Source organism: Haliaeetus leucocephalus, unplaced genomic scaffold (genome assembly GCF_000737465.1).
Source record: "Haliaeetus leucocephalus isolate CR32 unplaced genomic scaffold, Haliaeetus_leucocephalus-4.0 Scaffold138, whole genome shotgun sequence".
Taxonomy (NCBI): domain Eukaryota; kingdom Metazoa; phylum Chordata; class Aves; order Accipitriformes; family Accipitridae; genus Haliaeetus; species Haliaeetus leucocephalus.
In genome coordinates, this window is record NW_010972574.1 from 2,571,852 (window position 1) to 2,597,233 (window position 25,382).

Genomic DNA, 25,382 nt, shown 5'->3' on the forward strand with positions numbered 1-25,382 from the left:
GGAAGATGAGTTATTTTCTTCTCTCCAATCATATTGATGACTTTGAAGGAAAAGTATTTACCCAGTTTCCTTTGTCTGAATAATGACGTATAGAGTGTAGCTTCAAGTACTGGAAAAAAAAAAAAAAAGGAATTGCAATACTGAAGTGTCAAAGGTGGCAGTCTAGCTGTAAACAAATTGTTCAGCTTCGCCATGTTATTTCTGAAAGTGTTATGTTCTTGCTCACAATTTACCTGAAACACCGTATTTAGTGCATATTCCTTCCAAAGTCATCGATCTTTCTTCCCACGTAGACACCAAGGCTGTGTCTCTCCGTGGCCCTCAGACAAAGCACAGACTCTGCAGTTCTGCACCCCTAAGGCAGGACTCCTAGAAAAGCCCCCAGCAACAGTGCCTGGGTACAGACTGGACGAGGGGTACCTCCCTCAATTTTTCCTCCTGGTCGTGTTTGATGTTAAATTGAAATCTGCTGCTATGAATGAGTCAAACTGCTGCTGATGCCCAGGTGCTGGTAATTCTTTTACTTCTTGTATGAGTGGGGTCCCTGGCACAAGGCTCTTGAGAAACCATCCCTCACCTGTGCCCACCATCCCAGAGACATCTTCCCCTGCTTGGGGTTGATACAAGTCCTAACGCATAAGGTGGTCGTGCAGTTGCAACTATGAGTCTTGTGGAAAACCCAGACTCCAAACATTGAAAAAAACTTAGAGCCTATGACTGAGCCACTGAGTAGGTCTCTACTAGTCCAGGATGGAAATAACCAACAGGCTAATGCAGGATTTGGGGAGGCAAGAAGACCTAGGAGATTTCTCACTTCACCCAACCTTTGATCCCCTTTCACTTCTAACTACATTCTGCTGCAGAGCCAATGCTGATTGATGCCAGAGTGTCCAATCCTTCTAGTCTGATTTTTCAAAATTCAGGAGTCCTCCAACTGTTTTTAATGCTGCTCTGTGGCGCACACCGTTACATGAAGGGAAACTCATAGGCAGCATCACACAACCTGGATTGTCTGGTACCTGTATATTGCTTTGTACATAAGTAGTATAGTTTGCAGGGATTTTTGTGTCATTCTTTTCTATTTTTTTTCTACAGTTTTTCAAAGACTGTATGCAAACTGTGTTTACAAATTGATTTTGCAGTCAGTATTGTAGATCATGGCATTTCCATTTTGGTGTTTTGTATGGGCTTGTGAGTTCTTGTGTACTACAGTTTGTCCTTCCTTCTTAAAGACGATTGCATACACTTCCATCCAACATATCCTGCTCCTTTCTTAAATATATCCCATTTCCTATGATGTGGTGTGAACTCTAGCTTGTAGAATGCATGAGAAAAAGCTGCATATGTATTTATATTGTTAAATATTAATAAATATATGCTCAGTACTGATTTAGTTATTAATACAGGTTTTAGGGATTTGTACTTGTTCTCTGGAAACTACAGTGTAGACTGAACTAAATTACTTAGTATCTGTAATTTACAGACACACTAATATTTTCTTATAATGTTTTCTATATGACCGTATAAGGTAGGGGGATAATCCTTTAAAGGTGATCTGTACCTTAGAACAAAAACAGTTTTCTTACAACATTTAGGATCGATGAAGTATTTTTGTGTTATGTTTAGTGACAAATTATAAACAAAGCACAAAATGCAAGAATCAAATACGAATTTCAAGATGTCCTTAAATGCTGCAGTTCATTATGGAACAATGTTATAATAATCTGAGCAATCTTCTAGATTGACTGTCTTGGGCAATCGTCCCTCATTTTTGTCATTTTTCCTGGTGTTACCTTTGCCAAATCCTGCGGTTCTTTCTTAGGATCTGATCATGTATAACTGACTGAATCAGAATACAGTTTATACAAAACTGGAGATCTGGGTAGGCAAAAAATATGTTATCAGGTACGCAGCCCATCTTGCTACAATACAGTGTATATGAGTTCAGCCTGTGGAAAGAGTTCATGATTTGGCCTCCTACCTTTGCCGTCTGGAAAAGGGACCAACAGAACCACCATGGGACCAATGTAATTGGGTAGCATCTGTACAAATACCTCCTGCTTTCTTATGTATTTTAAAGAGAACAACCGCTATATTTTTTGATCAGGACAAGTGAGAGTTGCTTCTCTGTTATGGTCATCTGTTCCCATCAGGCAAATACCTGTTGGCCTCAAGGCCGTGGCTATAATAATTTCTATTTCATTAACAAGGAACTGTTTTTAGAGGAATAAAAATAAATTCATATAAATATTTGTAACAATTATATCATAAAAAATCTTTTACGGCCTAATAGCTCTTTGACTGTGATTCAAAGCAAAACATTGAATAGCAAGTACTGCTGTCCCAGTGTGACTGATACTGGGTATCTCTTCAACTGTTCAGAAATCTATGGGGCCATGTTATTCTGCTGAGGTTTTGGAGACTAAATTTCTAGTAGATATACATGTAGGAAGTGTGTTGATATATCCTTGTATTTTAATCTCTTGTATTTTAAATCAGATGTACCAGGTATTATCTGAATAGGAACTGCAGGTAGAATAGTGCTGAATTACTAATTGATACCAGTTTTCAGATTTTGCTAAAGCATGATATCCAGTGCCTCTCTGCACTTAGTGTAGATAATGTAGATATCAACATGTAATTTCAGTGAAATGGTGTATACAGTATGTGTAGCAGTGCTTTAATTTAATTTAGTTGGTTTCTGTGTATTGAGCCATAGCAGAAAATTAGGCTGTCTTTTAAAATTTTTTTCTACTTTCTGTTTTTCATCTGTATCTGAGTTTGTTCTCTTTTGACCATTCAACTGATGAGGTTCCACAGCTTAGTAACTGCTCTATCTGTCTATTATGGAGTATCCTGTTCTGATAACATTCAGAATCACGTATACAGCCAACTTATTGTAAATATGTTATTTTTAGTTTTCAGCTCTCTATCCAGTGTGGTTTGTGTTAGTACTTGCATGTGTGTAGCTCCCTGGCAGTGAGTGAAAGGGATCCCGGCATAGATTTGCTGCCTCGTGAATGCGGTTGTTACGATGTTAAGAATTAACGTTCACCTGGAATGATTACTTTCTGTTATGTTTTCTTCTTGTTTGCTTGAAATGTTGGGACTGGTTATCACCAGAAGTTCAGTAAGTCACTGTTTAAATTGGCACAACGACTGAGGGGAAATCCATCTAGCTGCATTCCCGTTGGATGCCCTGGCTGCTTTCGACTCTTTGTGCACTGTGCATGGTTCAGCCCTGAGTCACGGCACGGCGTTGCGGGATCCCTCCGAGTCACTTCCAGTTCCTCCTTGACCACAGACGCCAGCAAAGCAAGTGCAGTCCCGTGGCTGGGGCTGGGCAAGGCTGCAGCCGGCAGCGGGCTGCCCCTTCTCTCCTGAGTGCCGAGAAGTCCAAGTAGGAACCTCTGCTTCATCCGCTTGGCAGGAACAGTCTCTGAGAAAGATGAATACGCTCATGGGCAAAGGTGCACTGTTTCCTTCATTATTAAAAAAAAGGATATTAATAGTTGTTGAAATTAAATGCAAAGCTAAAGGCTTCTCAAGCTACTGTGGTCTGTTATTTACAGAAAGTATGTCTGATGATAAAACAGACGTATGAACTAGATTGCCAGTGGCAAAAGTCTTCCGAAATCGGGGCTACAGTTCAGATCTCTGAGAAGATAAGACCTTTCTGGGGCAAAAATCTGAAGGTGGTTGGGAAAGAGCTTAGGACAGCAAGAAGCAGCTGGTTTGTTCCTAGATACCCTGGTCCTGGATCTCATAAATCTAATCATCCCCTGTGAGCAGAAAGAGGTCAAAATCAGGCCCCAAAGCACGGGAAGTGTCCTGCTTGGTGAGTCCCATTACGATGCTTCAGTGTGAATTGCACACTCCAGTGCTGTGTGCTGACTGTTCATCATCCCTCAGCCCCTCTTAAAAGTGACCAGGCACAAGGTGGAATGTTTTGAGATGTTTCCTGTAAAGGATAAAACGGAAAAGGGATAACATTGGTCTTCTCCTTACACTCAAAAAAGTTCCCCAGATTTTGAAATGACATACTGTACAGTATCTATAGCACAGTTTGTTTAAAAACTAATGAATGCAGATGATAAAGTTTCTCCCAGCTCTGGGCTCTGTTCCTGTATATTGTAGTTGGAATGCCTGGTAGACTGAGTCTATTTTTGTAGTTCAGATCCTTTCCTCCTTACGATTGGTAGTCATTTGCTTTTAATGCTTTCTTACGGTGTGAACTGATTTCTGTAACTTTCATGTATAAAACAAACTAGACAGTCTTTCTATACTGGAAATAGTCGTGACTATAATATTTCACTAAGTGTCGTATCTCTTATGTACATATCATCAATAAATGTTGATTCCTAATTTTCATGGCTTATATCTGTGAGTTTTAATCTGTGAGCTTTAATCTGTGAGCCTGGGCTCAATATGGGAAGATGAACCTGACTTTGCCGAAGTGTTAGAAATCTCACCCCGCACTGTATCCTCCAAATATTCCAGGGTGCCGGCTGCAGCTGAGCTCGTTTGCCACAAGGGGCAGGATGCACTAACTACAGTTCTTGGCAGTGAAGTCTACAGAAGTGGGAAGAGATGTTAGAAGAGTAGGAGAATACAATGCAGTGCTTGCAGTTGCTTTAGAAACCTACTTCCCTCCCCCGGCTGCTAAAAAATAAAGCTCTTCCTCATAGCCTGTCTAAAAAAATAGTAAATAAAGCTCTTAGCTGAACCCCTGGAGCACTTTGTAAAGAAATCAACTCTATTTAATACATGAATTAAGAGGTGATCATGGAGTGAACCATGGCCCAGAGGACTGGCAGTTGCTAAGTATGGCGAGAAAGCGCCGACATTTATGCTCAGAGTAGCACACATTACGGAAATAGCTTAACTACCGTTGTGTGCTCAAGACACATAACCAAAACCCAGGTGAGGTTATGTGCGGTTTAACAGTCTGCACAACCCCGGGCTTGCTTCTTACTAATCTGACTGAGGCCAGCATCCACTTGAGAAGTTTCCAAAGAAAATCCAGGCACGGCGGGAAGTGGCTTTGGCAGCGCTTCAGCTGGCGAGCTGCCCTCTGAGTCAGTAACGAACTAAGTCCTAATGCGGCACGAGGAAGATCTTTGGGCAAAAGATAAATCTGAGGCACGGGCTATCTGCTGCCATTTCTGTACCACGTTGCCACTTTCTGCCAGAGGCAGAAATGTCCTGATCTGGCTTCATCAACAGGCATCGTTAATAAATGCATGCTGCTGATGTAAAATTCCCTGCTGAAGTTTGTTGCGCTCAGGATTCCCCATCACTCATGTATTTTATGTACACTGCGTATGTTCAGATTCCCTCCGTAAAACGTGGTTATTCTTTTGTTACATGTTATGCCAAAAAGTTGGAAATGAAAGCCTCGACACTATGACCTATGTTTGTTGCTTTTTTCAAAACAATGTTTCTGCAAGAACAACCTAAAAAAACCCAAGCCATGCAGGAGCCAATTCTGCAATTATATGAAGTTGTTCCTTTTGAAAATACATACCCCAAAGGCTGATTCTCTCAAGCCTTACAAGCCCCTTGTGTGGCCCTCTTTCTCCATGTCCTCAGCCTTAGAGAAAAAGATTATTTCAGGAGTGTCTTTGATCTGGAATGTGTCCCTCTCTACAGGAAAGCATCTGCTACAAGATGCTATAAAGGACAGTGACTCATGAATAATTGACCCATATTAAGAGAGATTTCTATAGCTGCTCTCAGGCATGAAAGAAAAACCAAGAGAACACTTCAGGGCTGCTAAACCTTAAACAGTCTTCTCCTTTGTATTAGACAGTCCATGTAAACAGGACAAGGCTATGAAAGAAACAGGGGGCTCCAACTTGCAGTGCTTTAGGAGGAAAACAACATTAAAAATGACACTCGGCTGGGCTAGCAAGAGTTAGTTGCAGCAAGCCCTTACTCTGCAAGAACGTGCAAATACCCCAGCAGGGTTTAGTGCCGCCGCGCTGCCGACGTTCCCCCAAGCTGCGCAGAGCCCCGTGCAGGAGCGCAAAGCTGGGGCAGCTCCGCAGCCTCGGCAGGCAGCCGTCTGCCGGCGCGCGTGGACGGCGCGCGACGGAGCGGCGGGGGCAGGAAGGAAACGATATTGCATGCACGATCGGTCCTGCGGTCACGGCGGCGTCAGCGAGGCAGGCAGGTTCTGCGGCAATAAGCAAAATGTGTCTGCGTAGACAGATAAATGACCAAGGCAGATAAATGACTGCCGCCCACCGACACTCGCGGGGATGGGATCCAGAGGAACGAGGCCTCACGCTGTTGATGGCGCTTCTGTAGTACAAGGACGAGTATTTAGGAAAGCAGCCTAGGGTCTGCCTTTCACAGCGTTGTGCTAGTCATTCTCGCTGATGACTGAACTAAAAATACATTTGCCTTTCCTGTAGTAGTTTGTAAGACTGCTCTACCTCCATTTGGCCAATGCCTTATCGCATCTTCCTCTGTCCTGGGTTGCTCTGGGAGTTCAGGACTAACTCAGCAGACCTGGAACCTGTTTGACGTACAGAGCCTCCACTGCCTAAAGCCGTATGTGGATTTCCCACTGCCCGCCTACACGCACCTAACTTCAGCTGTGCATTTGGCATCGCTTACAAGGCAGCCTCTTGCCTCGGCTTCAGCACCAGAAGAAAGCTGCTGTCGAGATAAAGTCTGAGTTAGGTGGGTGTTTCAGAGTGAGACTTTGCCCCAATATTCTAAAAAACGCTTGAGAGTTTTCTGATAGGTGCACTTAAATTTCTGACATCCTATTTGACTTGACAAATCCTATTTTACTGTAAATTTACACAGGCATTTTTTCCAATGGGAAATAAATTACTTTTAAGAATTTAATTTTAGTACAAAGGGAAAGCTATGTTATGTATTAGGCATGGTGAGTCTTTCCCCCCCCAAAAAAAGTAATTTTGCACAGGTAGATCTATTAAAACTAGCTAAAACTATGTATATTTCTGCAAACAAAAACCAGTCATCTTCTCATTTGACAGTCTTTGTGGCCTTGTTTTGATCCAAAACTCCATAATTTTAATTTTTTTCTTTTTTTCAGAAAGAAAACACACAACTAATGACATTCACATCAGCAGTCAACAAACAGATTTGTGTGGCAGAGAATGTATGAAAATGGGCTTCATCCATCCAATTGTTCGTCCAAAACCCTTTTACCTGTGGAGTAAGAAGTTTTTATAAAAAGTTTGAGACCCCTTGAAGCTGTTGCTCAGGCAAAACCTTTCTAATGCTTGCTGGAACCATCCAGACAAAATTGAAAGAAGGCTGTGTTTAAAGTGTGTGTATAGCTTTCACTGCTTCTGCTTTACTTGCACGTTAACAATAATCGGCTCCTTTGCGGTCAGGAGGGCTTCTTTGATGATGGATTTGCTTCTTCAATTTCAACTTTTCAAAAAGCTGTGCAGCAGCACATCTAACCTATGTGAAGATCTGTGTAAGTCTGGTACTTTAAAAACAGGAAGATGAGCAAGAAGAGAAATGTTCTTGAAATCTTGCTCTTGCTAACCTTACTCCAAATGGGCGAGACAGGGATGACAAAAAGTACAGTCTCTGTTACTCATCTTTGCTAAATTTGCACTTTGCCTGTCATTTCTCATCGTCACAGCTGCTTGCTCTCAGCATGGTGTTGGTGGATGCCACATGCAGCATGGCATAGTAATAACGAGAAATAAGCTACCAGGGGAAAAATATTCAAAATCAGTTTGCAAATGCGGTGGTTAATGTAGAGGGTGACCTGGAGGTGGGGGGTTCACAGGAAAAGGCCAATTTTTTTTCCTTCTCAGAGCTGTGATATGTTCAAGTGCCAAAATCCTGGGGGTGTTGAAGGGACTTTCCCAGGAGTAGCACAGAAATTTCACTCTCCCTTTACTTCCTCTCCCAGTGACCATGTCCTCCCTCCGTCCCTAATCCCCCAGAGCTCCCACCCCCAAAACACCTTTGCACAATTCTTGCTCCCCATAAGGAACAAGAGTTTTGTCACCCACTCCCACACAGCTGGAACTGCACCCCAAGGAACAGTGCAGCGCTTTTCCTGCCACCTTTTTGTCCTTCTCCCCTCCACAGAGGAAAACTAGTCAGTACCTGTGGTTACCAAAAGGGCTTGTATTTGACTAATCAAATCTCTTGCAACCAGAGGAGCCAGAACCTTGAATTGTTTAATAAGGCTAAGAAATAATTATTAGCTAATGGCCTAATATAGCATAAAATAAACCCATTAACTGCTGGCTTACAAAACATCCTGGTGTCTGTGTATGCTGAGGCAGAACACAGTTGTCAGAGGATTTAATTTCTTTCCTTCATCTACAGAAAGAGTAATTGGGACCAGCCCTAACCAGGATGATACACTGACCTCTATCCCTGCACAGCATTGTTTCTGTGTGCTGAAGAAACACTTGGTAATTGTCTCCTAATAATATTCCAGGCAACATGCTTCAAAACTACTTAGTACAGAGGCTGTTGTTGTTGACGACAAAGGCCACACAAAAGACATCCCTATCATGGGAAAAACATTGGGCAGCAGTATAATTTTGGAACTGATGTTGTAGAAAGGGTTGAACAACGCATCCACGCAGGTAGACATGATGGCCACATATCCTTTCTCTGCTTTAATCAAATACTCATTGTAAGATCTTCAAGAAAATACAGGTGAAACAATCACCTTGGATTGTTTGATGAAAATATTACATTCTCATAAAACATACAATCCCTCTTTTAAATATGCTTACTCCTTTAGACAGTATTTCCATGAGACATGTGGTCTGGATTACATTTATTTAAAACTGTTGAAGGCAAAGGAATAACACAAGCTGATCACGGGGTCTGTTCTAGGTCCAGCATGGTCTCCTCAGCATTTTTGGGAGAGATCCTCATTCTTCCCAGGCACCAAGGGTAGACCAAGACCCAACTGGTCTTGTCAGCACCCTGAGGGAAGAGCCAGATATTGCTGGGCGCTGCGCTCTCGCAAGTGCCATTGGTTCAGCGAGCCAGGAATAGTCATCAAGATCTTACTGGGCTGATCTTAAACTGGACCGACTTGTCTGCTTCTAGGGGGAAGCTGAGTTAATAGCTAACTCCCAGAGCACCTGGGGAGCCTATGGGAGGCTGGCAGAGCAGGCAAGGTCACACAGCATTCAGCTGAACCTGGCTTAGAGTTTGCAAGCAGAAAAAATGACCCCTGGGTCACCAGTACTAAAAACGACCCTCCTGCTGAATACTTCTCTCCCGCTGATAATGCCAGTCTTACTTTTTATCCTCGATGTGGAATCAAGTTTATTTTTGGAAGCTTATTTTACAGTTCAATGTCTTTTTAGCAATACTATTTCTAGTTACAATTTAGAGATGATATTTTCTTTCCTTCTGATTAATCTGTTAAATAAATATGCAAAGATATCAAGTGCTCTATATAAAAAAATACATACACACAACAAACAACCCCTCAAATAATAAAACCAAGATTAATAAAAATATGTACGATATTACACATATGAAATGGCCATCTAGTTCTGAAACTATAATGAAACTTAATTACACATGAATCACGTGAAATAATCTAAAAAGAATCAGCATATATAAAATAATGGCATTGCCTCTGTAAAGAGAACTTGAGCATCTCCCTATTTAAAAATATAAAAAGAAGCCAACCAGTGTTGTCTGTGCATTTATAGCTACTGAACATCAGATAAATTAGGAAGGAGTTTGTGGATTTCTCCATTAAACATCTGAATAGGAAGATGAATAACATGCCCCAGTGTTTTTCTTTTTTTTAAAGAAAAATTTAGCTTTCAAGAGAATGAAATAGCTCCTTTTGATTGAGACCTATCAACTAGGATTTAAAGAGAGGAATAATTCTTACTCTGGATCTCCATACTTAGTGAAATGAGTACATAACACCAGTTTAAACACAGCCTTCAACAGATCATTTTGATTTATAATGACAAATAGAAAAGCTTGCTTAAAAACATTACAGGAATTAAACAAAAATCAATGCACAGAGTCAACAGATTTCCTACTGCACAGTTCAGTATTATAATACATGAAAGGACTGAGACGTTTGACAGTGGACCACAAGTACTGATAGTGTAAATCACCTTGACCCCATTCGCTTCAGCTTGCTTGAACACCTTTGGACCACAAGCTGTGTGACTGTTCATAGGTGAAACACACTGACCTACATAAAGTCAGGAAACATCCTATGCGTACTTTAAAATCACACCTCATCTTGGGACCTTTTGCCCAGGCGTAAATTGCTCCTGAAGAGATCTGCCTGCAGATACCAGGGCACTGAGCAACTCAGTAGAACACATGGGAAACTGCTGGAGGGCTGTGACTGAGAAATATAATCAATAGTCTTGTGCTTTATGTTCCAGTAAAGATCAGTACTAGCTAATGTTAGTATTTAGCCAGCTGAATACTCGTCCTCCAGATTGCTTCAGATGGAGAACATAAAATAACATGCTTTAGCAGAACGGTTTCAAAGACAGGTGCTATGGTCGGTGAACAGAACACTCAACCCTGCTGCAGGATGTTCCCCATCCCACAGCTGACAGACCACTGGTTGCAATTACCTTAGATTGTTTTTACTTGCATTTTCTTGAGGCAGCCCAGTTAGAAGTTTTCATTCTCCCTCCATTCCAATACACTTTCTTAAAAATGGCACAGACCACCGGTAGTAAATAATTTTCTTTCTGATAATTCATATCAATATAATGCACAGCATCATAGCTTAATACAAATACTTTACGTAAGAGACACATAAGCACAAAACAAAAGCATATAACAATGCGGCTGCAGCTACTTTACTATATTACATGGCTGGGAGAGTTTCCTTTAATTTTCTTCAATCTTTTCTGTAGAATTTGAACTTCTGGTACCAATTAGCAAGCAACGTTTCTTTTGTATTTTTAAAAAGCAGAGGGAAAACCGTGGCTGAAATAAATAGAATCCAGAGGAAGTGAGCAAGATCATAGAAGGGCAACTGTTAAAAAATCAGCAAAGTGGTGTAACATAATAGTTATAGGGGAAACAAGTTTTACTAGGCTCAGCATCTCCTAAGTAAAATGGAGCAGAAGATAGAGACCTATTCGTCAGGAATAAAATACTGTCGTCTTCCCTAATAATCTCAAATTGCTTGATTTGTGCATGTGTGATAGAGCTGGAGTCATTCTGTTTTAGTCATTATCCTAACAGACTCATTGAAAACATGCACAAACTATGACCAATGAAGGAGGGAGGGGGAAGAGCAATGAACAACTCAAAAACTCAAGGATAACTGTACAGATTGTTAGGATAATAAAGTATAGAAGTTTATTATGTATCACCTCGTTTTCATCTCTTTATTCCCCCTCCCAAGAAGATTTGCTGTATGCCCATAGACATTTAAAAATAGAGATAAATAAATTTTGTCCTTCTGGGTTTCCGTCATTGCAGACCAAGCCATAAATCATTATGGTGGTTTATACTGGCAGACTCCGAATGCACCTACTGCTCTTCCTGATTGGAAGGCGTTTCTGAAGGATTCTGGTGTTTTAGATATTGCATAGGAGGTCTTTTTGGTTTAAACTTGATTTTTTGCTCTTGACATTTGTTCCTCACTTACTCTTGTACCATTGGCAAGTTTAGTACCTTAAATGCCTGTGAGATAGAGTGACTGGATACTTCTGTAAGTCCACACAGTGAAGACCCTCCATCTGGGGAACAATGATGTAAACTTGCATCCCTCCTGACACCCAGGACACAGTGAGTGTCCTCTGTGTAGGAACTGGGAACTGAAAACATTATGCAACTCTTGGGGGCTTATTTCAGAAAGCGAATGTCAATTTTGTAACTCAGACATCGTTTTAAAGTGATTAAAAATGAATAAAACTTATGTTTAATTATGGTCAAAAGACATCAGTAGCACAGTGCATCTATGAATTCCTGTCCAAGTTCCATGTGATTTTGATTTCCCCAGCTCTGATCTACTTGGCATCTTGGTACCGTTACACTCCACTCTTCATGTCAAGCTCCTGATGATTCTGTGTTTCATTAACAGTCAGGAATTCGTCACATGGTCCTGTTTGGTCATTTGACTGTTCTTTATGAACCAAGTGCACCATTTCTTGTGATTTGCTGGCATCTCCATTTAATCCACTTGTCTTCCTATCCTCCACTGCCCCTTTGCCATTGTTAATCACTAACTTTTTCTTCTGCCCACATCTAGAAAGAAATGAAAAGAACATAATTACTATGACTGGAGACTAACAGAAATAAGAAAAAAACTGAAAGTCAATATTTAGAAAAAGGTGCTTGGAAATGAAACTTGTGCCTGCCAGTGCAGACTTATATGATGCAAAGTGTAAAGTTTCTCCATATTGCATATTTTATTTTTGAAAGCATCCACCATTATATGCATAAAATTTGGCAGGAGCTCACTTAATCGATTTATGTCTGTTGTTACTACAGATAGGAATAACATTCATTACTGAAAGCTAGAAAAGATTTTCTAACATTTGGATATATCCACATTAATGAACTTTGTATGTATTCCACTATAAGGACAGGGTCATTCTAAATCCAGACTTGAGACCACATCTTTGAAAATGCTCAAGTTCTTGAGAAAGCACTTTGTATTAGCTTGTCAGGCCTGGAAGCCTGCCAACAGCAAGGAAATACAGATAAATACTCTTGCTGCTATCAACAGCATAGTTTCTTACGATATTAAAGTAGGAAATAGCTACTGTGCTTTTAAAGTTACACTCATTGCAGTGCTGCCCAATAAACTCTGCATGTAGCTCTGAATGAACACACACACACACACACACACACACACTTTTAAAAAGTCACCAGTCCAAAACTGATGCATGCTGGTCAATGTGGGTTGGGTATTCTTCAGGGTAGTAAGAAGTACTAGTTACACAGCTGTCAGATTTGCCCCAGACCATGAAGATGGTTCTCTGGCTACACAGTGCTGAACATCCTACTTGTCCTTCAACAGTCTTGTGTAAACAGAATATACAAAGCACAGCTCTCTTAAGAGGGATAATGTCTCTGTGAAGTTATACTTTAAAGTGCTTTCTTCTTAAATGAAGCATATTTTGCCCAAATGACTACTTTGGCAGTTCAATTATACCATTATCCTTCTGAAATATTATTTTTTTCATGCTTACTGACCGATAGATGAGGGTTATTTTACCTGAAGTAGGTCAGTTCACTGTGCTAATGTTACATACACCCTGGGGAATGATTCCTGCTCTGCAGCCATGAAATGCCGAAAGAGGCCAGCGAGGAGCTGTGGAGCTCCACAGCCTCTCCAAAGAGCAGCTCAGAGTGTCTTTCCTGACGTGATGGTCAGGCTGGGCAGCCTCCTCTGTTGGGACCTGGAAGGAGATCCTAACACTTTTTACAACAGGCACCAGCCAGAGGCAGTCTTCATTGCAACAGGAGAAATAACTAACTAAATAGGACCACACTGAACCTTGGCCATCTTGGGTTTTGGTTTAGACAACTTATGACAACACCAATTTAAAAAAAAAAAAAAAAAAAAGAAATGCTCTAGCCAAGCAATTTGCTATTTACTGAGGAGGCCTAATTTCTTGTTTGAAATGCTTGCCATATGGATCTCCTAACTAGAAAGGCTAAATTTATTGATTTCTGAATCAGGGAAGTTAACTAGTTTGAAACTAAGGCCTATGCTGCTTTAGGCTTTTTGAGACAACCCGAATGAGACTGAAACTAGAGATGCTTCAGTTAGCATTCATTTAAAAAATGGTGTAAACGACAGCATTACACAAATAAAACCACAGATCGTTCCCACTTTTTAAATAAACGAATGCTTGAAACGTTCCCAACTTACTGCTCAGCTAACACTGAAATGCTCAACCCTCCTTTCTCTGGTATCCAGTTTTCTCATAGCACTGCTGCAGTGTTAGTTTCAGATTAGTTGGCATTCACATGCGGTATGCTGACTGCACAGCAACTACCTCTCTATGAATTTTCAGTGTATTAGCACTTATCAGAATAGATGAAGAAAGGATTCTTGACTTACTCATGTTATCATTTGCATCCTGCTAAAGTGAAAGAAAAAATTCCACTTGTTTCAAGCATACCAGAGTACGTCCGGGCTTCAAAAAGTTTTCGTCACAGTGATGAACACATATTGCTAGGGTCTAATCCATGCATTCGTACACATACATGCACCCACATGCACTTTCTCTCTTTGCAACTCACTCCCAGCTGCATAGAAGCTCCACGTAAAAGGTACGTTTTCCATTAACAGTACCTAGACCATAATTTACAGCTCTGAGATTGTTTCATTTCTTGTCAGATGCAATCTATAATTAGCCATAGGGGCCCTGTTTGTCTGTTCCTATGGTGACTCTGGGTTAAGAGGAAGGAAACAATGACAGTCTAAACTTTTAAAGGCATAACAGAGTAACATAGAAATCAATAAGCCGTGCCATTCAGGCTGTGTAACTCCAGAATCACTTCACAGAAAGTAAGTTGTGGAGTTTTCTGTCTCAACATATGCTTGATAGCTTTCTTATTTCAACAGGTCTCTAATAATAGTCAGAGAAGCACTGATATTGTGGATACAGTCGTAGGGCAAACATGTCAGGTGGCATCTCACCACTGACTTCAGCAAAACTGCATCAGTTTACTATCTGACAATTTGGCGTTTAGTTTGCCCCGGTTTGTCTCATAGGAGCCTTCCGCGTTATGGGCAGGGACTGCCTGGGTTGCTCCCTCACCACGGTGGCAGTGCTTTATTCTAGCACCCATGTCATGGTTTGGAGGACCTTGACACTATTTCACATAAGCATTAACATGTGCTTTCCTGCAACCAGCAGACTAGGAATAAATTGCTCACTGCTTCCTGAACAAAAACCACCACATGTTATATGGTTACTCTGATAAAAAAAGTTCAAACTGAACATTCAAGTAGAAAACAGTTATTCCATTAAAGGGTTCAACTTTAACATTCAAGTGGTAAAAAGCTGTTTAAGACAATTGAGAAGTAACCTCAGAACAGCCCCCAGAGAAAAGAAAGAGTTAAGAACTTTACAGCCTATCCTTTAGGCTAGAGTGTTTTCAAATTTCCTGGCTAACTTTGCACAGATCACTGCAAGTTTCTATTCCTCAGCTTCGTCATCTGTAAAGCGGAGCAAATACAGCTATTGAGTGCTCTGATAGCAGAGTTAAAATATATCCCTGCTAGCTGTGATCCTGCCTTTTGTTTGGAAGGAACAAATTAATCCTGTGACAGCAATCGTCTAATACACAGACAACACTGTTAATCATGGAGGATTATATGCAGCTCATCCTGTGGTTACTACTGTCTGTGTCCATCTCATGTAATTTTTACTCTGGCTGGACAGGATTTTCCTATTAATAAGTAATAGGTAGAGAATAATTAATTCTCTGATCTATATAGAGTTGATTTCCACCTACAAGTAAGACCAAAGGGTTTACACAGCTACTGACTTCACGCGGTTCCACATGAGCGTGAAGGCTGATGTGTGACCCGTGCAGGACACGGAGACCTGGGCTCTCACGCCCCAAGTCACAGAGCTTGGCAGAGGAAGGTCTTTCCTGGGTTCTGCTACTCGGCTCTTCCACGAAGCTCTGAAGCTTCTCAATGAAGGAAACAGCAAGGCAGTGTGTTTTGAAAAAGTAAAGGGGCCACCTTACCTTCTCCGACTGTTAACAGCAATGCACACTGCAAGAATCAATGCAAGTGCCACAAGAGCGGCAACTATGATCAGCCATTCTGTGGGGAGAGGGAAGGGAGGGGAGGAGAGCGTGTTAGCGTATCGCTTGTAGTTTTGCCATTTCATAGAACTGCAAGAACAAAAGCTCTTTTACATTCTTTAAACTGCCAGACTGTTTTCCCTAGCTTACAGGAATGTTTGTTTGTTCTACAAAGTGCTTGTGCACAAATTGAATACATTTTCACCATTCAGGCCAACTCAGATGAAATACCCCGTTACTGTTAGCTCCTATGAGCACTGTACTTTGGTGGACATTGCTCCAAGAGCAAAAGAAAAGGCTTAGCAATGATACACCTGCAATCCCAGGCACAAAAGCAGGATGACTTTCAGGTAGACTGAAATGTTCATTTTTTCATTTAAAACCTTATTTTAAGGGGTATTTGGGGGGCAAACTCTAAAAAAAAAAACAAAAACAAACTACAAAACTGGAAGGGACCCTAAGAGGTCGTATCAGCTACATTTCACTCCAGTGAGACAGGGTCAATAAGGAGACGGCTGAGGGTGTTGCATTTGCTCTTAACGTTTTTAGTAAACAAGATTTCACAACCTTCCCAGTAGCCTATTCTTTATGCTGTACTAACATTATAGACAGAGATCCTCTCCTAAGAGCTAACTCCTTTGTTTGTTTGAAACAAGTCTCCCTTGTTTAACAAGTCTCCTACATTTCATTTGAAACAAATTACTTCTTCTAATTAGTTAATTATTATTACTTATGGTGAAAAACTGATAAACATTCTTTTTGTTGCATACTATTCTCATATCTCCCATTAGTTTTCTCTGAAAATGATGAGTTCTTCAAAAGCTGCTTCAAAGGTTACCTTTCCAAAATTTTCTTTGTGCTCTTCTTTGTTTTTTTTTCTCTGTGATTAATGCAATGCCTTGAACTGAATGCAGAGCTTCAGCTCTGGACTTGGTAGGCCTAAGTAGAGTGGGATAATTTTTAAAATGAAATGTTTTAAAAATGACTTTACTGTTAATAAATCCCAGAATATATTTGCATTCTTTTGCAGTTGTATCATGGTGTTGGCTTCTTTCTGTTCCGTTTTAATCTGCAAGCCCTATTCTGGAACACTTGCCTCAGCTATTACTTTCACCAAACATTCTCATGGATATGATAATTTGCATATATCTTTACTGAATTTTGCCTGATGTCATATCAATTTATAAAGCTTATTTGGATGTTAATCCCATTCTACAAATGCATGATTTCTCTCATCTTGATATTGCTGGAGAATTATAAGAGTTACAGTATGCTCCATTTTTCAGACTACTAGTGAAAATGCTGAGTATTATCTGATTCAGAACAAAGCGTGGACAACTGTACTTGACCTACATTTTAATCTCTTGCTTCAGTTCATATTAATACAACTCTGTGCTTAAATTGTTAAAACATTTGACTTCAAAAACCTACCTGGTACCTGGGCTGACCTTGGTTGTGAAACTATTTTTGTTGTTGTGGTCTCTCCAGGAAAAGTAGTATATTCGTAATGTCCCTTGTGTGGTCCTTGATTACCATATATACTGGAGGTAGATCCTAAAGAACAAAACTATCTGTTAGGCCAAATATGCTTAGTGAATATTTATCAGCGACGTACAAAGACTATGACTTTCACAGTTAAAAAACCATGTTCTAGAAAGATCATGCTGAGGTCATTGAAAAGTATTTATACTGAAAACTCTTACATAGATTATAGTCATCATACTCATCCGAACTATGGCTAGTTTTAGTATTTTGAATAACAAAACTCACAGTTTTCCCCTCTTGTCTTTCTCATATGGTTCAGTTTTGATTATGCTATGTTTTTGTGAACCAAAATGCAGTTATAATTGCCTAGAAATTTTGTGGCGAAAATATGAAGATGTGAATGGTGGCAACTTTCTGAAGAGGCCTTTGTCATACAAGTCAAACACCGTGTCTGTACCATGGGGAAAAGAGAGTGAGAAAAGAAGAGAGAGAAAAAAAAACACCCACAACTTTACTTTCTTATTTAAACCTAAAATGACCAATACAGAGATATTTTGAAACTTTTAATTTTATTCCTACTCAGGATAAAACTGACTTTCTAAAACTAATGCTTTCATAAAACAGAAGGATAGTTCTCTGAATTGTTTTAAATTGATAGCTATGTATAGAGTGGGACTTTATTTTTCCAAATAGAAAAAAATGCTCTCTGTAATCTTAGAAGTGGATCCCCTGGTTCTTCTTAATAAGTTGTGTAATTCGGTTCTAAGACGGTATTAGATCTTAAATCAAAATGCATACTTCCAGTCTCAAGTATTTGCTATGCTGGCCATACCGCTTAACTTTTATGCAATTACATTTCTGGCTCATGCTGTTGCCATATGGGTATCCCAAGTCTAAAATTATCAGCAGACTACAGATACAGTGATTTCATTTGGGACTACTACTTGATGAGCACTACAAAAAAGATATTACAGATCTCCACCTCTCTGAATTCTTCCAGACTCTGATAGAGCAAATTAAGCACTTACTCTAATCAGCTGTAAAGTTCTTTTTCTTTTTCTTTAATACACACTGCAACTCATTTCTACCCAGCACTTCTGATCTCATTTCCTAATAGCAGCTGGTAAGTACAAAACTGAGAAGCACGTTTTTTCCCCCTCTGTTAAGCTTATCCAGCAAGTAGTTCATGAATCTTCCAGATGTTTTCATTCTTTTTATTAACAAGAAACTTACTGCCTGGTGAGTTGTTTTGTGCTACCTCACCACAAAGGACAGAGCACTAATTCAGCAACTAAGGGTCCTGATCCAAGAAAGCTGACCAAGAGGAACATACTCACTTGTCTACTCCACATCTCAGCAGATTATTTTTTTTAAGGTGCTTTATATCATCCTGAGAAATGCCAGAGCTTTTCCACCACAAAGCCCCTTATAAAGGCACTCAGACATTTATTAAAATTAGTGCACTTAGAGAACTGCTACATTCACCCTTCCCCTCCCCTGAACACTGAGAAGATGACACAGGATTCAGTTATGTCCCCTGCTGTTCTGGCTTGCAAGTGGCAGGGAGGGATCCTCAAAAGCTCTCTACATTTCATTTTGATGACATAGTAGATTTTTTTCTTTTTGACAGTTATTTTTTGTGTTCCTTCAGTGGACTGATTTGTTACTCCGTGGACACTTGGGCAACAAATCAGTCATTAGTGTGATGTAAGACCACAGCTTAAACATTTCTGTAGAGAAAAAGCAAGTGAAAGAAAGCAGTATAGTACATCAAGCCATTTGTTTGTTCAGAGAAAGCCTTTAACTATAGTCTGCCAATACATTCATGAATCTTTTCCATTCCATTACGGCTATATAGGGCAACATTACAAATGAACCCTTCAATAAATAAACTTTTTTATGATGATGGTAGTGTCCTAGTAGTTCCCTTGTATTGTGTTTATATAAAGCACCAAGAGAAAATAAATGAAAAAAGGAAGAGTTTGGGGAATATGGCCTTATAAGCCTTTGCCAGGGCACTGACAATGCAAAGATTTGACACAGACATTCACCTTGAAAATGATCTTCAAACCAGTTCTTACAGGTTTTATGTGCTCAAAACAAAAAGGTAACAAACATGTTTTCATAGTGTGTAATGTCTTCACATAAAGTTAAGGAGGCAGCTTGGATTAATTAAGTGAACAGTGCAGTGAAATTCAAGAAATTAGTTTGTTTTAGTAGGAAACCATTATTAAAAAAAGATTTATCTTTCCAATAAAATTCTATCAAATACATATTTTGCATTTACATTGCTGTGCTTATGTTAAAATACTATAACTCAGGCAATTTTGATAGGGTTGATTTTACTGGGTTTATATAAATTCTGGGAAAAAAAAAGTAGGCCAAATTCTACCTGACAACGTATGAATTAACATTAATTCATTAATTACTAACAGAATTATCTTTAAGGTTTTTGCTGTATAATACTATAAAAATATAGGTACATATTCTTGCTTATGTGCAAAGAACGTCCACAGAGCATTGGCCAAAATCTACACTGGGATGGTTCCACTAACTTCCAAGAAAGTACATGAAAATAGTATTTGGATTAGTGTGCATGAGAAGTAGCATTTGGAAAAAACCTTACTGTTAGAATGGTTATTTGTATGGAAACTGCATTTCGGAATAAGGAAAAGTCCTTTCATTTCCCATACTACTAGCATGTGACCACACACACACAAAAAGAAACACTATATGTAGTGTAATAAGTAAACACTGTTACTGTTAACTGCAGCAACTCTATCAGAAGAATAAACCTTTGGAAAAAAAAAAAAGAAGTTGTTCACAAATTAAATGTCAGTTACAACCCAGTAACATACCTATAATTAATCACTGGCAAGATAACAACAGTAAACAAACCAAGAAAAAAAAGGTTTCATGGAGAATTACCTTTCTTTTGATACATATTCAACTAGAGGGAATACAGGTGGAAGAAAAAGTGACACACAGTTAAGTGTTACATAGCTATCATTTGTGCCCAGCAAAAAAGAAAGACAAAATGCTATCACCTATGTATGGGCATGAGGAGAAAGTTTACACTTGTTCACTTTAATAGTTGAGTTACCATATACAGATAACAGAATATTAGAAAAAGTTATTTTCAAAACACTATTTTCAGTGTTTTAGCAAATGTCCCCTGCTTTGCACAGGAAGAGAGTCACTTTAACGACATATTATAAGCAGGTCATAAAAAAAAAAAACAAACCAAACCAAAAAGGAAATAATAATATGACAATAATTTACATTTATGCTTAGTACACATTTTTGGATGATTGCTGTTGTCCGAAATAATAACTGACCAATGGATAAATGAAAATGCTCTCAATTTGTAGTTCTTACTAGTAGGAAGAGGGGTCTGCAATCGGTTAAGATGATCTTCCGTGTCTGGAAAAACTCCCGGTATCCAGTCGACGTGGGAACCGCCTGTGGCGTTTGCTCGTTCGCTTTCAGTCGCAGGCGGAGTGCCGGGTGCCGGCGGCTCCTTGGTTGCTGTCTCTCGGTTAACATCACCCACGGACTCTGTGACTGCCATGACGATGGCATGATCAGCTTTAAAGGTGAGCACGCACAAAACCACCACCCACGTTATCGCCCTCTTTCCCGTACCACGGCAAGCCCGAAAGCATGTCCATCTTCCTCAACCATAGCACAGAAGGAGAGCAGACATGAAGGCCTCCCCTTCTTCCTCCACACTGTCACTGGCTTCTGAGAGACCTGTAAGCACCACATACATGCTCACCCTGTTGGAGGGAGACCTTGGCTCCATGTGCAGAGCCCAGTGACAGATGGAGAGGGAAGACCTTCAGAGGAAGAGACCGCAGAAGCAGCAACCTGACCCTGTAACTCAGGAGTGAGCGGCCATGCTGCCGCCAGGCCCGTGGCGGTCTTGCCTGGCAATCCACTGGTGAGGGCGACTGAGGAACTGAAGGCAGAATTTGTGGGACGTAATTCTTCTAGGATTGCCCTGCCCTCACCACCGGGACAGCACTCCCCGGCGATGGTGCTGCTGCTGAGTCACAGGAGCAAGCCATCTGATCAACCCACCAGAGCACCTCCACCACACCGATCATGGTGCCAAAGCGAATCGAGCCTGATCCCACTGACGCGCAAGAAAGGAAGATGCGGCCGGCGACGCAGAATCACCCAAGTGCGTGTCTTGCAGAGCAGTCAGGAGGCCGCCCAGAAACATGCTTCAGCAAAGGACAGAAAACGCCAAGTGTACCAGCAAGGAGGCCCTCGTGCCTTGTCCAGAAGGTAATTCTATCAACAGCACAGATCCCACCACAGATTTTTGCACTGCAATTCCACACCGAGAACGTAGAACCCCAAGGTGAGGAGGACAGGGAAAGGAGTCGATTTCAGAAGAAATAATGTCTCATTTCGCACCAGGCATGAGAAATGAGTATGATCCATTATTCTTACTGGTACCCATCAGAGAAGAGTCATCATCAGCTTTGTTCGAACTAGCCGTCGTCCTGTGGTGGACATGCTCCTCAGGGGCATCTGTGGGACGTGCGATGCCTTCAGTGCCCCATCCTGGTTCATGATCTGAAGGGAGAGGCGGCCGAGTTGGGTCTTCGTGGTGGGCACCGTCAGGAGAGGCAACAGCTGTTATCATGATGATTTAATTGGCTGTTACTTCCATGTGGGTGCTGCCTTGCCCCTCCCATTCCACCACGCTCAAGTCTCCTGTTCACCTGAAACAACTGGTACCCCTTTCTCACCACAAAAGGGGAAGAGAAGGGAGACCTTCTGTCCTCCCGTACATCATCACTGCTCTCTCTATTGATCAGACATTTTCATGTGCTGTTCTCATCCACTTTTTTACTTAATCCAAAAGATTCCCAAGGACAGTGGACACAGGGAAAGGAGATAGACACAGCTGTCAGGAGAATTCCCTGACTTGCGTCTCAGGCTGACCACAGAACCTCAGCTTCAGGGACACTGTCAAGTCCTGCTACAGCGCGTTTTACATTACAGATATTAGTACTGACGGTTAAGAACCCTTTCTACAGGCACTGATCCTCCTTTTTTGCTCTAGACTCTGAGGGGTGACAAGTTACAGAAAATGGTTGTAATTCCTTGTTCTGTCCATGGTAGTCATAAGCCTAGGTTTCCTCCTAGAATCAGCTTCACAATTTGGCATTGCTGAAGGAGTTTACCTATTAGAATTACTTTGTGGTATCATGTTTACTGAGCCCACCACCCACACTGTTCTTCTCTGTCTTATATGCAGAGTAGACTTTATGTTTTTTATTCTAATTAGATCATAAAGAAGAAAAGGAACCAGGCTTTTCTGTTTATTTTCATTGTCATTAGCTTTCTGTTATCATAACCTAAGCTGTCCTGCTTTTTCAGAATGGCTGGCTAATGCTGTATAATGGCAGAAGCAATGAAACAGAAGAGATACCATCAGAGGAACACAGGAACCATAATAGAAATTTAACTAGTTTTCACAAAATCAAAAATAGGTTCTGAGCATTTTCTGTTTAAGAAAGGATTAAAGTTACCTTTCCTCTTATTTCAGGAATAAGTCATGTGTTTCTCATATCACGTTTTTAGAATGTTATTTTGATGGTATAAATGGTAGAGGTGTTGGTAAGTAAAAAATAAATGTTTTACACAGAGCTAAAATTGGAAACTTCCATCTCATCACCATCCAGGCCAAGCACAGAGAAAATTAATCAATCCATAATTTATATCGATGTCTTAAAGAGATCAGTAAGTTATTCCTCTCTACAACTTCATGCAATATCTTTCCAAGATAGGCTGAGAGACATAAGTGATTAAATATACTTGATTGATATTATTACTAGTACCTGTAGCGGAAGACTCTTTTTCATGATTATTCTCTCTGGAAGGAATAATTCTATCCATTATAGCACGTTGTGTGTAATCCTCTCCCTTGTCCCAATCTGGATACACCAATGGGTCTTGCGCTGAGTCATTCTGTTTGGCCCCATGGTTGGAGGCCATAGCTGTTATGATGATGGTGAAGTAATTATGAACTCACTATATAAAGATCCGTTTCTCATATTATTCTCCTCTTCGGTTCTTGTCTCTATGACAGGCCTTGCTCACATGTCTACTACATTTAATGGCAAAGAGAAGTAAAGCAGATTTGCTTCTCATTCTGGTTTATGTTTAGAAAAGCTGCCTACTGTCACCAATAGAATTAACTCCTTCCTCAAACTGAGCATAAGCTTTTCAGATTCAAGATAGCACCTTGTTTTTCAAAAGTATTTCCCCAAATTATGCTGTTGACTTTGTATTGGTTGAATATCAAACCAATATCCACCAATGCAGAATTAAGAACAACAAAGGCAGAAATAACTGCAAGAATATGACCCATCAGTAAGAGTTTAATCACAGAATTTGAGTGTATTGACTATCCAGTTCTCCCCCCTCAAAATTTCACTGTTTTATTAGTTGCAGCATCCCCAGGAAAATAGACAAAGAAGTCTGACAGAGGGGAAGGCTAGCACATGCTGCAGATTTGTGAATGGTGCACACAATAAGTAAGACACCATTCAACTGGAGAATATTTGATATTGCAGTTATTTAGAAAAACATGATATTGTCCATATCAACCAATCTGTAGCTTTTATTAGACAGTCACAGTGAAAAAGTACCCAAAACTTCTAAGTAGCATAAACCTTCTTAACCCCCTCAAACCAGTTACAAAAAACCCAAGAAACTTGCCAGTGTGTTAAAATTTTAATTGCAACTGGGCCAAGTTATATTGTTCTAGTAGTGTAGTATAGTATAGTATTTATATATATTAGTTATACATTGTACTGCATCACCAGATTTTTAAAGGATGTTGATGAAACACCAGGGGTTGATATCTTAAAGGAATGTGGGCTTAGGGACAGCTGTAGCAGTGAGCTACACAAAACTTTTGCTAATAAGATTACATATAGTTGAAGGAATAGATCCACATTATACAGCATCTCAAATAATGGTTATCATATGCTTGTCTTCAGTGGCCGTATTTGATCATCTGCAAGAGCAGATGATGACAGTGTTAAATTCACTGTTGGCAGTGCTCAGTATACCACATCAGTCAATAACTAGTAAACTTAGTACACTCACAGGAACAGAAACTAATATATGTGAATTTTCAGTTACTAGCTTTATAGTACAATTTGATCTTTTACGTCTCAATTACTTCAACTAATGGAAGAGAAAAGCCTCTCTTTTATTCTACACTATACTTTGCTTTCTTCCCTTCATCACCAGTGTCATCTTGTCATAGTTCAAAAGTGGGGTGAGTAGATATTTTAGACAAAAGCTTTTAGATATTAATGCCATATTAACAAAAACTGAAAAAAAACCCAGATTCAATAATGACTTGCAAGAGGGGAGTGAACACAGCTCCTGGATAAGTGAAAAATACAACAGACATTATTATTTTTCCATTTAAGGATTCACTGTTTCCTACAGATAAAACCCTGGCAGATAGCCTGTTAAAGCCTTGTGACTGCATGACACAAAACAAAACATAGGAGACAGTTACTGAATTAATCTACTACACGTCTTGACACGCAACCCAAATAGGAGAGAAAACAAACCTCCAGGAACAGGTCTGAAGAACAGAATAATTTTAAAAAAATATATAATATAACATCAGAATTGCTCAGGTTTATTCACAGAACCTCCGTTATGGCCTCAGAATGGAAAATTGTTAGTAAAAAAATCCTAAAACTAAATCTTTAGTAAACCCTGATAATTTACTAAAATGTGACCTGTAATATTACCTGTATGAGAAGATTCCTTTTCAATATCATTTTCACTTGCAACAGTAAATTCGTGTTGTTCAGTACTCCCTGTGGTAGTTGCAGGATTTTGCTCTTGACTTATCCATCCAGAATGAACACTGTGTAATAGCGGATGTTGGGTTGGTCCTTGATGTTTTTCATTTTCACTTGTAACTAGTGCTGATAAGATGATGATTGAATCAATAATGATCGAAACACCCAACACCAGTCATATTCTCATCTTCATGGTCTACAGAGCAAGAGTGCTTGGCTTTTGTGTTTTGGCTTTTTGTTTTCATTGTTACATTTGATGTGAAATGAAAGATGAAAGAAGACGAAAGT

The 25,382-nt window shown here is 40.0% G+C and overlaps 1 protein-coding gene across 1 annotated transcript in view; it reads right to left on the reverse strand.

Annotated features, from left to right (window-relative positions):
* Window positions 1-9,635: 9,635 nt before the first annotated feature.
* The window catches only part of CD44 (CD44 molecule (Indian blood group)), a 57,303-nt gene continuing 41,556 nt past the window's right edge, over window positions 9,636-25,382 (reverse strand). Inside the window, exons 7-9 of the mRNA XM_010586019.1 lie at window positions 17,188-17,310; window positions 15,697-15,775; window positions 9,636-12,225 (exon numbers count right to left, since the gene is read on the reverse strand). Coding sequence (XP_010584321.1) covers window positions 12,009-12,225; window positions 15,697-15,775; window positions 17,188-17,310 — 419 coding nt within the window. The 3' untranslated portion in view covers window positions 9,636-12,008. The remainder of the gene's footprint in view (window positions 12,226-15,696; window positions 15,776-17,187; window positions 17,311-25,382) is intronic.